Source organism: Schistocerca gregaria, chromosome 10 (genome assembly GCF_023897955.1).
Source record: "Schistocerca gregaria isolate iqSchGreg1 chromosome 10, iqSchGreg1.2, whole genome shotgun sequence".
Classification (NCBI taxonomy): domain Eukaryota; kingdom Metazoa; phylum Arthropoda; class Insecta; order Orthoptera; family Acrididae; genus Schistocerca; species Schistocerca gregaria.
The window spans coordinates 143,982,463-143,999,033 of NC_064929.1; the positions used below are offsets into that span (position 1 = coordinate 143,982,463).

The 16,571-nt window shown below is 40.2% G+C and overlaps 1 protein-coding gene across 1 annotated transcript in view; it reads left to right on the plus strand.

Moving 5' to 3' along the window:
* Positions 1 to 16,303, plus strand: part of LOC126293437 (F-box/LRR-repeat protein 20-like) — a 68,184-nt gene extending 51,881 nt beyond the window's left edge. Inside the window, exons 6-8 of the mRNA XM_049986666.1 lie at positions 2,370 to 2,632; positions 8,456 to 8,704; positions 15,839 to 16,303. Of these exons, the coding sequence (XP_049842623.1) occupies positions 2,370 to 2,632; positions 8,456 to 8,693 (501 nt within the window). The 3' untranslated portion in view covers positions 8,694 to 8,704; positions 15,839 to 16,303. The remainder of the gene's footprint in view (positions 1 to 2,369; positions 2,633 to 8,455; positions 8,705 to 15,838) is intronic.
* Positions 16,304 to 16,571: the final 268 nt, after the last annotated feature.

A 16,571-nucleotide genomic window follows, 5' to 3' on the forward strand; every position in this document is an offset into this window, starting at 1 on the left:
CAAGCACATCTTCGCCATCTGTGGTCTGTTACAGGACACCACATTGCTCTACTGCCTGCAGACAACAAGCAACATCGCTTCATCAGTTTAGTGTAGAGATATGTGTATGCTGATGTATCACATAAATTTTTATCCGAAAAAGAGCGAGTCAAAAGAAGTTACGGACTAGAAACTGTCCTCCAGGAAAAGAAAAAAAAAAGTGTAAGTTGTAGGTTAAAATATTGAAAAGGCTACTAAATATTTCACAGTATGATGTATTTATCATTTGCTGTACCATTGAAATGACATAGGTAGATGCACTGTGAATTGCAAGATGTTTATTTGAACAGAACTGCCAGAAACTCATGGGAAGAGACTTATGTGTAAGGCTTTGTTTCTAAGAGTGCATCAAAGTTCATCACACCGATCATGTACATTTTAAACGTGTTAAAGGTCTGTTGTTAACAGTTCCTGAAGGTTTGATTAACTTTTGACAGATAATGATAATAATAATAATAATAATGTCATATGGCTTAAAGGCCTCATGCAAGTGTTTAATTTGCATGCCATTTCGATGACGTGTGTGTCCCTGAGCTAACAGCATCTGGTGCTCCCAGATAGGCACCCATCCAAGTACTAACCGGACCCAACATTGCTTAATTTGGTGATCAGGCAAGAACTGTTGTATTGAACATGGCAAGAGTATTGGCAGGTTCAAGAAATAACTCCTGAGCAGGAACCATTGAACTAAAATACTGAATTCCTGCACCAGCCGGCCATGTAAACTGCTGCCTAGGTTTGAGAATGTGAACTACTGGCTTGAATGGTTAAAAATGCTTTCTGGAGGGTCACAATGTAAACCACATCGTTAGAATAAACAGACTCAATGTGAATGACAGAATTGTTTAAGCATGACCCTTCTGCAGCATTACATTTTTGCCATTATTATTTCTCTGCATAACAAGCTTTCTGGAACATCTCAATCAGATGCTCTTCAGGGAAGCCAACAAAGTAACGTGCACATTGTCCATGACTAAAGATGCTTTCCTTTGAGGTCCCTTTTCAGCCAAAGAAACAAAAACAAAAAATGTCTCCCAGGGCCATGTCGGGACTGTAGGGCAGCTGTGGCACTTTTGTCACACTTGCTATGTATTAGGTAGAGTGTAACAACAAAGTGGTGTGAGCCAGCATGTTGTCATGGTGCAGTTTCCACAATGCACGGAACTCCTTGTGAACGTGGGCAACTCTGTGATTCAGCCTCTGGAGCACTGCCTTACAGGGGGTAACAACTCATAGTGTACTATCTCCTTTGCATTATAAAAACTCCACAGTCGCAGGTTCAAATTCTGCCTCGGGCATGGATGTGTGTGATGTTCCTAGGTTAGTTAGATTTAAGTAGTTCTAAGTTCTAGGGGACTGATGACCACAGATGTTAAGTTGCATAGTGCTCAGAGCCATTAAAAAAAATTACCACAATGCGCATGGACTTCATCCTGGACTTGTTCATGCAAGGCTTTTCTGGTGCAGCGAAGATATTGTGTGCCATTCTGCACTCTGCTGCTTTGACTCTGAGTTATACTGAAAGACCCGTGACATCCCCAATTGGTCATGTTGTCGAGGAAATTGGGATCATCTTCACAGAGTTGCTAGAATTCTTCACACACTTCCACTTGGTGTTGATTTTGATCATTGGTCAAAAGTCTAGGCACAAGTTTTGTGCAAATCTTCCACATGGCAGAGTTTACCAATACAGTCTCATGGAGAACAGTTTTTGGCAAGTCCAACATTTCTGAAATCAAGCAAACACTCATTCGATGGTCTGAATTCAGTAACTGGCACACACAAGTCGCACGGTCATCCATTCACGATGTTGACATGTGCCCTGCACGTCTTTAAACATCATGTGCCACCTGTTTGACTGTGATCTGGAAAGGAAGTCATCCCCCAAGCCTTCCTTGAGCATTCCAAAAGTTTCCAGTGGTGTCTTGTTGAGCTTCTCGCGAAGCTTTTTTGCATAGTATTGCCTAAAGTTTTCGGTATTGTGAGTTTGACACAACTACTACATAGAGGTTTGTGAAAGAAGCCACCCTAACCCTGCAAGAGGATGAAGGCAATTGAGTGACCTACTGCTGGGAAGCTAATGGTCCCCCAAAAACGATCTAGCCACTCTACAACATGTAGTCAAATCACAAAAAATTGCAGCACATTAGTTTCTGGACCCACCCTGTATATCCCTGTCACCACTGACATGAGGACCTACTCCATTGTGCTCACAGGCAACTTGGTGTCCTGTACACTTGGCACATATCGGACTGGTGCTAGGAGAAAACAGTGAACAGGTTAATTTGAGAAGACGGTGAGAAGTAAGCAAACGTGTTATTGGTTTTCAGAAGAAGCTGGACTTGCGCAGCAGTGGCCTGGCCGTAGACGACGACGCACTGTTGGCAATCTGTCGGTCTTGCTTGGAGCTGTGCGAGCTTCTGCTTGGCGGCTGCAGGCAGATCTCAGATGCAGGGCTCCAGTTGCTGGGCAGTGGGCTGGAGACACTGGACCTGTCCAACTGCTGCTCGCTGGGTGGAGGCGCCATCACGGCCATCGCCAGGTGCTGCCCGGGGCTGCGAAACCTCCAGCTCCAGTGCCAGGACATGTCCAGGTGTGTGTGTGTGTGTGTGTGTGTGTGTGTGTGTGTGTGTGTGTGTGATAGTTCCTTCTTGTATGTGTCTATCAGGAGTACTAAGCATTTCACATTCAAATATAATACACTTATGCCAGCACTGTTTCCAATCTTGGAAGCACTTTTCATTCTAGTGTTCAGCTTCTTCAGCGATTCTGTTTTTAGCTCATCAATGGTGGAAAAATTGTGTCCTTTCATGGGTCTCTTCAGCAGTGAGAATAGAAATAAAAATCAAAGGGGCTCCTGTCTGGTGAACAGAGTGGCTGAGGCAACATAACAGTTTTGTTTTTTGCCAAAAAATAGCAAACAAGCACTGAGGTGTGAGAGGGGGTATTATCATGACACAATTCCCACAAGTGGTTGTGATCCCATTGTAATCAAAGAAAACAGTGAGGAGAACCACATGTGATCGAACTTGTCAAATTTTTTTGAGTCTTGGCTCTTCCGATAGTTTCCACTGGGATGATTGGGCCTTGGTTTCAATGTCATACACATATACCCATGTTTCATCAACTTGTTATATCCATGAGTGGAGCCAGGCGTGAATTGCATTGTTAATAACAAAACAAGGAACTGTTGAGGCATTGTAAATAACAAAAAGGGAAACTATAATATTAAAAGAAGCAACAGTAATGTATTTAGGCGTGGCGAGAGGAGCGACAGACCTGGAAGTGGGCTGGCTGGCTGACGCCAGGCTGGTGGGCAGCCAGTTTGATAAAGAATTAAAAGCTATAAGCTATAAAGGCACAAAGAGGGCTCTGTGTATCTCTGACAACAGGGTGCTTGGCAAGGATTAGGGCTAAAGTTAATAGGCGAACAGCACTTCTGGTGAGAGAGAGAGAGAGCATGTGCTGAGAGGGAGAAAGAGAGAGGGTCTTCTGGTGGGCACAGCACTACGTCATGAGCAGCCTATACAGGGCTTAGGATGCAGTGTGTGACCCTGTTAAGAGAGGCATCTCTACCCTTCCTCTCAGCCTCTGAAGAACAGTACACATTATGTCATGGCACTAGCCAGCAGGGTCAAAGGGGAGAAGTATACAAAACTTGTCAGCAAGACACTCTGAGAGAGAGATCGGTAGGCAGAAGATTGGTAGAAGAGTGCTAGACAGAGGTCTGATGCAAGGAGCTGGAGGGAGAGCCAGGGCTCGTTGCAGAGTTAGCATCTGGAGCTAATGATCAGATGGGCAGCAGATGTGGGACTCTGGATTAGTCGTATGGGTCGCATGTGAAGAGCAGACGGAACGACAACTGTCATTTGCAGTCTCTGTATCAGACTTGGCTGCTCATTGGAAACATCTCAGCCAGAGCAGATAGGATTTCATTCTGTGTATTCTGAATAATCGTCAGATTGTTGAATGATGTTTCTGGAGAGTTACTTCTATTATCTCCCAGCCTATCTACCTTTACACCAGAGATTGTAACTTCTTAGCTAGTTCAAAAGTCTCCCTCGCACTACGGCCAATCACCTAATCTGTTGTTATGAAATGTGACATTCAGTCTCAAGTAAAACCCACACTTGGGATGCAACAAACTGTTGTAACTGTATTTAGAAGCTCTGGATTGTTGTTGACTTCAGACAGCAATTCATGAGTGATGTCTACATTAAGTTGTTTTTGGTTGAGATTCGAATATTTCGGAAGAAACTTTGCTGCTACACATTTCATGCGATAAACATCCAAACAAAATGCTTTTGGTATGAGCTGTAGGATATGCAGACACCATCAGAAAACTCTCTGATGGTGATTCAGTGATTCTTCAGAACCTTTTCTTTACTTCCGCCACATTGTCATCAGTAATTGATGTGCTAGGGTGTCCAAGGTAATTCAATTTTACAAGCAAAATTTAATGCAAATTCTTTGATCCATCTTTTTTGAAAACTAATTATTCAAAAAGGCTGAAAATATAAATCTCCATCCAGAATATGTCTCCCAACAAGATAAAAAAAAAACTTTTTTTTTTTTTAAATTGGATGTATAAAGCCCATGAATTTTGAAAACATCGCTTTACTTTTTGATCACACCTTGCGTCTGTACAAATGAGCCAAAAAATTATGACCACCTATTTAGTAGCGCGCAGGGCCACCCAGGAATCGAGTACAGTACAAGTTCTGCACGGTACGGATTCGACAAGTCCTCGGTAGGTTTCCAGCGTTTCGTGGCACCAGATGTCTACACACGTCGCACAGTTCCTGTAAATTAAGAGATGGTGGTATGTGCATGCAGATATCATTCTAGATGTGGTCCATCAGTTCCAAATCAAATGACTTTGTTGGCTGAGATATTCACGTGAGTTCTCTGTCATGCTTCTCAAGCCACAGTACTACAGTTCTGGCCTTGTAATACTGACAGTTATCCTGCTAGAAGGTACCATTGCCGTCAGTGAAGACATTGAGCATGAATGGACACAGGTAGTCCACAATAATGTTCTGGGTCAACATTGAGACACGCAAAGACCATCTGCTGCACAGCCCCACATTCAACAATGTGCTCTGAATTGTGTGCTACGATACGCTGCTTTACAGCAAAGGCAAGCTGTCGACACCAACATTCTGAATTAAGTATGGACATCCAACAGCTTGTCACCCATTGTCATTTGCCCTGTCCTTCAACCACTTTCATGTGATCATCATGACAGTAGAGCATGCGAAATATTTGTCTGTTACATCTATTCTCACAAAATGCTTTTTATATGCAGTTCAGGCCTTGTGTAAAGTTCGCCTTTGGAGCAGATGGCGGTGGTTGCCAGAAGTGTGCAGATACATGCATATGTGAACAAGTTTTGTATATGCTGGGGCTCAGAAATCCACAGGGTTTTTGTGGGTAAAGTGTCAAGGGAGGGGACGACACTGCCTTCAAGTTCATGACGGAGGTAAAAAAAGACTGTACCTCACTCTTCCGTGACATCTTTGTTGACCAAAATCCATACAGGTGCAGTCTGTGCAGAAAACACACTCATACAGACCTGCACACTTTTGACCACCACTACCCCTCAGAAAAGTGGACTGTTCCGGTACCAGGTTCATTCAGTGGAATCTCTGACGCCAAAAACTTAACACAACTTAACTGCCCATGAGAAGTGTTGTGCGAGAGTAGCTGCAACAAACAAATATTGCAGGCACTTTTTAGAGGTACCCACAAGCTGAACTGTATGAATGAGGGGAACAAAAAGTGCCTTGTTTTTGCCATTTGTTGTATAATTACATTTAGTGACACCTCTATCATCTTAAAGACTAATGGTGCGTAGTATAGCGTAATTACAGAAGCTGTAGATACCAAAATATCCTCATTTCAGAAGCTATAGAGACCAAAATACCCAATAACACCTTCAGTATAGACAGCGGTTTGCAGCTGAGCACGGTATGCAAGCTGCTCATCCCAAGATTAAAGAGGTAAGGCAGATGCATGATGAAAACACTGGCTTATACAGTGACAGGCAGAGCACCAATGGCATCGCAGATGGTGCTACGCCCATGTAGGAAGAGGCCCAGCAACTGCACAGCACTTAGTTGCACTTGACAGTCACTGCGATTCTGGGAATATTTAATTCAATGCTTGTCTTTCCACATATTTTTGTATTATGTAAATATTATTGAGGGCAATGCTTAAGCAAAGAACTACATCTGCAATATAGCTTGGCACTTTGTACTGGGGTGGGTAATGCCGGTAGGGGAGGAATCAATCAGAAGTGTTATCAAGAGTCTTGTCATGCCTCCTTCATGCTCCACTGGAGAGCACTCTTCTCTCCCCAACCAGTATCCTGTTATCCATTTCCCAGTTGCATTCTGGTGTGGGATTGCAGTCATGTGTGCGTGAGGTGTGCTTGCTTGTGTGAGTGTTTCCTTGTTTTGAAAAAGGCTTTGGGTCAAAGTTAAATGTGTAACAGTGTTTCCGTTGTTTCTGTCTGCACTTCAATGTGTCATCTTTATGGCAAGCAGCAGTATTACCTTTTGCCTTATATTGTTAATTTCATTCAAATGAACAAGTCAGTAGAGTAAATGATTTAATTCTGTCCAAGTTTGAGGCCCTATCACAAATTCATTACTGTGTTGACATGGTCTCAGGTAAAGAGGAAGCAGTGCATCACCCTACTGAATTTTTAAATCGATGCTGCCTGAAACTCTACTGCATGAATTAATACTAAATGTAGGTGCACCTATTATTTTATTGAGAAATTTGAACACATCTCAATTTTCCAGCAGAACAAAGCACTGAATAACCAGTGTCAAAAATATTTTGATTGAGTGCTGGACAAACTGTTTTGATACCAGGAACACCAATAATACCCACAGACTTACCTTTCCAGTTCAGATGGCTCCAATTCCCCATTACACTTACAATTAACAAAGCACAAGTCCAGACACTGAACATTGCTGGAATTGAACTAAGTGTGCAGTGTTTGTTATATAGTAAGTTGTACATGGCCCTGCCACGTATGACATCATTAAGTAATATGTTCATTTTTGCACCTAATCAATGTTGTATACAAAGAAATATATTAAATATGCAGATAAAATCTGCTGGGCTACAGTTAAAAGTAAACAGTAAGCTTTTAAGAGAGAGCTTCTTCTAGAGGCTAAACTCAACAAACTTTGTTCAACACCCTTGTTAAAATCTGGAGTTAATTTTCCATAACCTAACAGTGTTCTTTGGTTTTTAATCATAACCCTAAGCACTGCCCCATAAACAAAATTATCGCAACATCAGACAAGTCATCCAGCCGTATGGCACTTAGTGCTACCCTTGCAAAGCCAGTGTGGATCGCTAGTCCTGTGTAAATTTGGCCTGCAGCATTATTTAATGTAAAGAATAATATGAATTAAAAGAATGTTCCAAGTATGGTATACAGCTGCAACAGTGTCACAATCTGCCGTTACAAAATAAGCTGTCTCACCTGAAGGTATGCGCTGATGGGCAGTGTTTGGTCTTACCACAACAGGCAAAGTCTATATGTGCTGTGTGTCACATCATATTACAATCTGTTTTCATTTTGGGGAAGTGTATGATTGCAACACTGATACAGTCATATCAGAGTAATAGATATGTGTATTTATGCTGTAAGCTAAAAATAAACAAACTACCTTCCCTTTGCATCCTGTCCAGTAAGTCTACCCTGACCCGGGGTTCTGGGTGACTTTTCCAAACTCTGCCCCTCTGCTTAAACCTCACCAGCCCTTTCCCTTCTCTCCTCTTCCTTCACTTTCAACTTGTCTGCCAGAAGAAGCCGCCACTAGCCCTGAAAGCATGCAAACTGTTATACCTTTTATGTGTGTGTTCTCCTGCCTCCTCTTGGTGAGTAGATTTTTTTATCTCTCCAAGTACAAACATTCTGTAAAGATTTTCTGTTATTTAGACCACAATATAAGCTCAAAGATTAAATGAAGTAATCAGTTATAACTCCGAATAAACCAACATCTACAAAGAGGGGTATATCCATGAGAGTTGTGGATTTGGGTATTTATAGATGGGGCCTCAGTTAAATGATACAAAGTAAATATAGGTAGATTTAACTTGGAACTGAGATTCTTTAGTAAGGGTTCACACCATCACAATACATTACAATAAGCCACAACAGTGTCATTGCACTGGTAGTGTGTGAGTAGTGAGCTGTACATAGACACATAACAGTAGTACATTCGACCAGCCCACACCTCGTTTGACCAAGCTTTAACCAAGGGAGAAGCTGAAAATCGTTGTATTAAAACTGTAGTTCCATGCATCAGATGTCAACTGACTAGTACATTTAATTAAACTGTAGAAACTTTTGCTGTGTATCAGTTATTTGGACTAAACTTTTTCTCCACAGACTACGTCCAGGATTGCGCCACCTATTAGGACTTAAAAAGTTAGAAACGCTGGATTTGACTTCGAGCATTGTGTCCGTCCTACCACTGGGACTGTTCCCGAAACACCTCCACAACCTGAGGATGCTCAAACTCTCCTTCTGTGAGGGAATTGGCGTAGGCGGATTGCAGGTGTTGCGTACTCTGATGCCCCAACTGAAGATCGTCATAGGTGACCTCGTTGGGCCAGAGGATCGGTGAAACTACAAAAGGTAAATCTGTCAGCATTGATATAACTTGGTGAAATGTTTGTCACCCACATCTTTTCAAGTATTGTCCCCTTACACACACACACACACACACACACACACACACACACACACACACACACACACACTTTTCAGTCCTCACTGTCTTATCATGCACAGGTATTTTACACATTTCTCGCCAACTCTATGTTCACTGCATATCAATTAAGTTTCACATAAATTTGGAATTATCATGACATAAAATATCAATCAGTTTTGTAGAGACTTCATATTGCTGTCACAAACCATTGTTTGTTAAAGTACAAAAGTCTGTAATAGGTTAGAAAAACTGTTTGGTTCTTCAACAACAGTGTATGCCACAGGATTGAAATTAATGGAATTTCTATTAGATGATGAATGCACTTTGGGAGAGTTACGCTGTTCATCTCTTAGTAATAATCACCTCTAATGATGTAAATAAAATAGAAAGAAACTTCCACATGGGAAAAATATATTAAAAACAAAGATTCCAAGACTTAGCAAGCGGGAAAGCGCCGGTAGACAGGCACAATAAAATAACACACAAACACACACACAAAATTTCTAGCTTTCGCAACCAACGGTTTCCTGAAGAAGCAACCGTTGGTTGCGAAAGCTAGAAATTTTGTGTGTGTGTTTGTGTGTTATTTTATTGTGTCTGTCTATTGGCGCTTTCCCGCTTGGTAAGTCTTGGAATCTTTGTTTTTAATATAATAATCACCTCTGTTTTTTGAACAAAACATTAATGCAAAATTGTTAACAAAACTGTCATATACCTGCATTACTTTACAAACTGCCATTTTCGACTCAAGATGTGTCTATGGTGAGTAAGTGACCTTGAGCCAGTATTAATCTAGCCACTATTAATTCTTATCTTGGTGCATAACAAGCAACTTCTGTCTTTCAGTACTGGACACAAAGAAAATTTACTATTTTCAAGATCACCATAACAATGGAAAAAATAATCAAACAATGAAGAGCAATAAACAACCAAAGAGGAATACCAAAGATGAATATGGGAGACAAAAAGGACACTAGGACCCAAGTGGATCGCCAGCCCTTTTTTCATGACATAGCGATAGTAAATGAGTTGGAAGATGATGGGAAACTGTATAACTTAAGTTAGAAAGCTAGATGGGTAGGACTAAGGATTGCATGCAGCAAAATAAAAACACCGTACTGGCATTTGGATAAGTCCTGAAAGTAACATACAGAAGGTGGCCAAATTTATGTACCTATGAGAATATATATAAAATACATCTACATACATATGTCACAAGCCACCGTATGATGCATAGCGGAGGTTATCATGTACTACTGCTAGTCGGTTTCCATTTCTGTTCTGCTTGTACATGGAATGGGGGGAAAACGAGTGACTATATGACTCCCTACAATTACTGATATGTCTTCTCTTCTCTTAGCAGTCCTTATGTGAAATGTATGTTGGCGGCAGTGCAATCATTCTGAAAGCAGCTGCAAATGCCAGTTCTCTAAATTTTCTCAATAATGTTTTGCGAAAAGAACATTTTCTGTCCTCCAGGGAGCCCCATTTGAGTTCCCAAACCATCTCAGGAACAGTGAGGTGGTAACAGAGAGGATAATGGAGATAAGGCAAGCTTTCTGTATGCCCCCTCCCACACCCCCTCCACACACAAACAGTAAAATAAATATATACAGAACAAAGACCACACATTGTAAGGCAATGGTGGTTAAGTGGTATCATATGCAGGTGAGGTAGTAACATGAGGAAGACCGGACATGGACCAATTAGAGAAAGAGAGAGAGAAAAATATTGAGGAAAATAAAGAGGCCTGACAACAGATGCAAAGACCTGTCAAAGAACTGTACCAAATTTGGGAAAGATTGCTCAGAGATGAGGATCAAGGTGAATGGGAAGCAAAATAGGAGATGGAAGTGCATACCGCCAATACGCCAGATGTCAACGACAGTAAAGCGCGGAGTGTTGACAGTGGAGCAGACAAGAGAAAAGGATACTGAAGTTCTCAGAAGAAGTGTGTGAGAGAAGACAGAAAAGGGTAAAGAAGTTTTGAGGGAGAAGAAGAAATCCATCAACATGCTCCACAAGATCATACAGAGGCCATAATGAAAGAGGAAGTCATACACAACACAGTATCAGATGTTCATTTTTCCAATAATGGTTACTTGACAAGGTGTAGCAAAGCAGTGGTCAAGGCACCGGATTTGCATTCCAGAGGAATGGACTTCAGAACCATTAGGGCCATCTTTATTTAGGTTTCCTTAAAACTATTAAGACAACTGCTGGGATGGTTCTTTTGGAAAGTACATGGCTTCCTCATCCTTGTCATACATGAGTTCATGCTTTGTCTCTAAAGTCTTCATTGCCATCAGGATGCTAAACCTTGATCTATCTACATCTGTTTGATAGTGATGGTAATCCATAAAATTACAAATATTATCTTTCTGGAAATTGTCCAGTGTTGCAGTTTACTTATTCTACAAGCGCTTTTTCTCTGGTATCTGCATCTTTGCCCTGCAGTCTTATCACAGAGTTCATTGTATTGTTGTGTCCTTTTTCTTACAAAATGTTTTGAAGATTTTGAAATTCTCTTCACTGAGTAGTCATTTTTCTCCTTTTACAAACAGTTTCTTTCACTGAAATCATAGGTTTGGTGCTTGCCTGTGTATCATGCTTTTCTTCCTCTGTTTAGCTTCAACTGTTGAATTTGCACCCTTCACTACACTAGACGTAGTTGAAAGAAAATAGAACTGATCCCTAAAATTTGGGGAATCAGTCATAACCAAACTTCGACCTGCAGTTGTATGAACCAGTTAATACACCACGAGAATGTAAAGGTACTAAATAGAATTTAATTATAACTAAAAAACTAAACTAAACAATGCTAACAACTGCAGATTGTGCCACATGTTTGAACAAATCATTATTGGCCTCTGAAGTCACTCTTGGGTTATTCCAGCAACTGGCAGGGAAGGTTGAGAAGCCCAGCATTGCGCATGGAGTTTCAGTGAAGCTTACAGCTTGTAGTATTGTTGCCAGAACTAATCATTGCTCTTTGGTTTTGAGTCAAGTGGAAGAGCTGAACGAGAGACTTCAAAGATTCTGTAATGAGCTAGGCTGTGACCTTCTGGACTTTGCCATAGGGATGAGAACTGAAGGGACCCCTAAATGAGCCAGGTGCACATCAGGGACCACACTACATATGTAGCTGTCTGTTTGTGGGGTGCACACAAGGATTTTGTAGATTAGGCGACTTTCCATCGAATCCAGGTAATGATAGCTGTAGCAGATCCAGAACTATCAGTGTAAGATCAAAAGAAATTCCTCCCAAAGGAGAGCGAGTTAAAATCTTAATGGTTAACTGCTAAAGCGTTTGCAGCAAAGTGCCGGAGTTTTGCATTTGTCACAATCCAGCAAGATAGAAGTTGAAGCTGATGTGAAATTGTTTGATGTAACTGTAAACTTTAGAGAAAACGTCGGTTCACTGGTATGTAAGTTCATCAATCATATTGTAGTAATTGGTGGACATTTTAATCATCCAACAATCAATTGGGAAAATTAGACAATTTGTTTGTGGTGGGCATGATAAGACATCCAGTGAAACATTACTGAATGCCTTCTCTGAAAACTACATAGAACAGATCGTTTGGAACCTCACCCATGATGGAAGTGTATTTGAGCTAATGGCAACAAGTGGACCTGAACTCTATGAGGACGTCCACACTGAAACTGGTATCAGTGACAGTGATGCAATTTGTTTGTTTTATTTGTTGAGGGCACAGAAACAGCTAAGGCCATAAGTGCCCAAGCCACAACCTTAGATGATCAAGAAGTAAAAGAACTTAAAAAACAACTATATGTCAAGCCCATTTGGCGGAGGGAAAGTGAGCTACTAAAAATGACTTCAATGTGGAGAAAGATCCATAAAATTGCTATAGAGACAGCGGAGGTCCCAAACCAAAGATTAAATGACCTTTTTCATTTTGCTATGATAGATAGAAAATAAAACGCGACTGTGGCAACAATGATTACCGAAGTACAAAAGACAGCTAAACAAGTAGAAAGTTGTACATGTTCAGTAAACCAGATAAAAAAATATGTAGTGTCATATTTCAGTGAGGAACTTGAGACTTTCAGAACAGGGCAGGAGCATGTAGAGGAACTACGGCTCATGTTTAAAAGGGTACTTGACCATGCATTGGATAGATACATATCCAGTAGAACAATTCATTATAGGAGGGATTCCCCATGGTATACAATGACTCTAAAGAAATAGAGATTACTGCAGAATAGGTGAAAAAAAGGATAGAGGTATAGATAGAGAGATGTTAAATGAAACACGTTTGGCTGTCTAGAGAGCAATGCATGAAGCCATCAGTGACTACCATCAAATGATCTTCCACAAAACCTAAAGAAATTCTGATCATATGTAAAGGCTGTTAGTGGGTCCAAAGTTAGTGTCCAGCTCCTAGCAAATGAAACAGAAACTGAAATTGGAGGTAGCAAAGCAAATGCTAAAATGCTTAACTCTCTTTCCGAATGTTCCTTTAAAAGAAAAACCCAGGACAATTGTCTCAATTTAATCTTTGTACCACTGAAAAGACGAATGAAATAATGATTAGTGTCAGTGTTGCCGAGAAACAGCTGAAATCATTAAAATTGAATGATGCTCCAGGGTGCAATGTAATCCCTGTCAGATTTAATACTGAATTTGTTGCTGAGTTAGCCTCTCTGTTAACTATAATCTATCATGGATCCTTCGAACCAAAAAGACCTGCCAGTATTAGGAAGAAAGCACAGGTCACAACCATTTACAAGAAGGGTTGTAGAAGTGATCCACAAAACTACTGCCCAATATCCTTGACATCGATTTGTTGTAGAATCTTAGAACATATTCTGAGCTCAAAACATAATAAGGTGTCTTGAGTATAATGTCCTTCCCATCTCAACCAGCATGAATTCCGAAAACATCAATCATGCGAAACCTAATTCAGACTTTTCTCACATGACATACGGAAAGCTTTGGCTCAAGGCAGAAAGATAGATGCAGTATTTCTTTATTTACAAAAAGTATTTGACGCAGTACCACACTTACGCTTATCATGTGATCGTATGGGATACCAATCTAAATTTGTGACTGGAATGAGGATCTTTCGGTAGGAGGGCACAGCAGATTATCTTGGATGGTGAGTCATCATCAGATGTAGAAGTAACTTCGAGTGTGCCCCAGAAAGTGTGTTTGGACCCTTGCTATTCATGTTGTATATTAATGACCTTGTAGAAAGTATTAACAGCAACCTCAAATGTTTTACAGATGACGTGCTTATCTGTAATGAAGTACTATCTGAAAGAAGCTGCATAAATCTGCAGTCAGATCATGATAAGATTTCAAAGCGGTGCAAAGATTGGCAACTTGCTTTAAGTGTTCAAAAATGTAAAATTATGGATTTCACAAAACAAAAAAACATAGTATCCTAAGCCTGTCAGTATAACATCCACAAGTCACTGTTGGAATTACTCAACTCATGCAAATACCTGAGTGTGAAACTTTGTAGGAATATGAAATGGAATGATCATATAGGCTCTTTGGTGTGTAAAGCAGGTAGTGCACTTTTGTTTATTGGTAGAATACTGGGGAAGTGCAATCAGTCTACAAAGGAGATTGCTTACATGTTTCTCATGCGACTGGGTTTAGAACATTTCTCAAGTGGTTGGGACCTGTATCAGATAGGACAAATGGGGGATATTGAACATATAAAGAGAAAGGCAGCACAAATGGTCACAGGTTCATTTGACCTGTGGGAGAGTGTCATTGAGATGTTGAAAGAATGGAACTGCCAGATTCTTCAAGATATCCGTTAACTATCCCAAGGAAGTTTACTAACAAAGTTTCAAGAACACGCTTTAAATGATGATGCTGGGAATATACCACAACCCCCTGCACAGGTCTCACTTGGGGATTGTGGGGACAAGAGTAGAAGAATTACAGCACACACAGAGGGATTCAGTCAGTCATTCTTCCCATGCTCCATATGTGAATGGAACAGGAAAAAACCCTAATAACTGGCACAGTGGGATGTATCCTCTGCCGAGCACTTTGTGGTGGTTTGCAGGGTATAGATGCAAATGTAGAAAAGCACTGGATTGAATACGACAAACTTGTTGATTATTATGCACCCACATTCTGACTAAAACACTTGGGGCAGTGGAGCATTTAATTTTGAAATAAAAGTAACTGTGGAACTGATATTCGTACTGTTTTGTAGCAATACTGTTAAGGATGACTAAAGTAAGTTTAGTAGCCCTATAGAAGACCACTGCAAAGGTGGTTGAAACATCAGTTTCATAGTTGTGTCTAGTATTTCGGAATGATGTGGCCTAATGCCCAGAAGTGTTTTATTCAAATTGTCCCTGACCATGGAAGCCCATGCACTTCCACCATCACATTTGCTTTTTACTGTGATTGCACACCACCTGCTAGCTGCTTAACTGCTCAGGCAATATCTGTCATAGGCTGACTCTCTCTGGTCACTGAGCAACGAAACAGTTCTACTGAACTATGGGCACCAAAGATTACTTTTCAAGACTTGAATGTATTCTTTATTTACTCTGTTTGTTACTCAATAACAGCCACTTAATTAAACATTGTCTCATATCCAAATAAACAGGGCAGAAAAGTACACTTTGTTGTGTACTCCATACCTATTATCAATTTGTAATGAGTCACTGTTACAAACACATTATACACAACAGCTTTTTAAGGTACAGTTCTCTCGTGAAATGCACTGCTAACATTCTTTTCTCCCCTCAGACATTGAAAAACAAATTGTTTTTTTATCATGATAGGAGCCCTTGGATTATACATTAATTTTGAAATATTATTTGATTAATGAGCCAGTGTATTGTCATTTCACTTTATATACTGACATTATACCAAGAATTATTATTACGATATCAGATAGTAGTATTAGTAATAGTAATAGTAATAGTAGTAGTAATTGATTATATGTAGCAGTAATAATAAGTAAGGTGTAAACAACTTGTTGCATTCTTCCTTGGATATTTGAAGGAGTAAATTGTTCCTGTAGTTAAAATTTTCAGTGTGCTTTGTTTCTTTCTAGGTCGTGCACTCATATTCAAGTAAGGAACAGAAACTGATGGGTGATGGGTGCTTGCAAGTGCACTTCATCATAACAGGACTCTGTGGGAAAAGGTTACCTGCAGAGAGTTATGAAGAAAAACTTTGTGGAATTTTCTTGTAGAAGTCAATTATCCATGGGTCTTCCATAATTATTTTGTATGTGTTATGCAGCTTTTGACAAGGAACTTTCATATTTTTAATATTGTTACCATGTTTACAGTATTTTCATCATTGTTGGCATTTCCTTTGTTACTGAAAGTATCGTTGTGAACTTACCTAACACTTAATGAAAATGATCAGAGCAAGAAGACTGTTCAGTCAGTTATTTTGTTACTTTTTGTAGAGAAATAAATGGGAAATCATTATCTGTTATTGTTTTTACCACAGCATCCAAACTCAAAGGAGTAATGAAAAGAAAATGGATGTTATTAATCGTTTTCGTAAGACAGTAGTCTTTATCAGAAACTACATGAACCTCACAGATTGTGCCACATTACACCATGATTCCAAACTTGGGTCCTCCTTCCATAAATCATCATGGGAAGAAAGTATTGATAGTCACATCAACTCCACTAACATGCTATGTTAACTTAGACAATTGCTGTGACCAGGGAGGAAACAACGGTTAGTTAAGGAGAGCTTGAAAAAATGGAGGGGAACAGGTTTCTCAGACTTAAATTGAGAAAGCCTGCCCGGTTGGCCGTGCGGTCTAA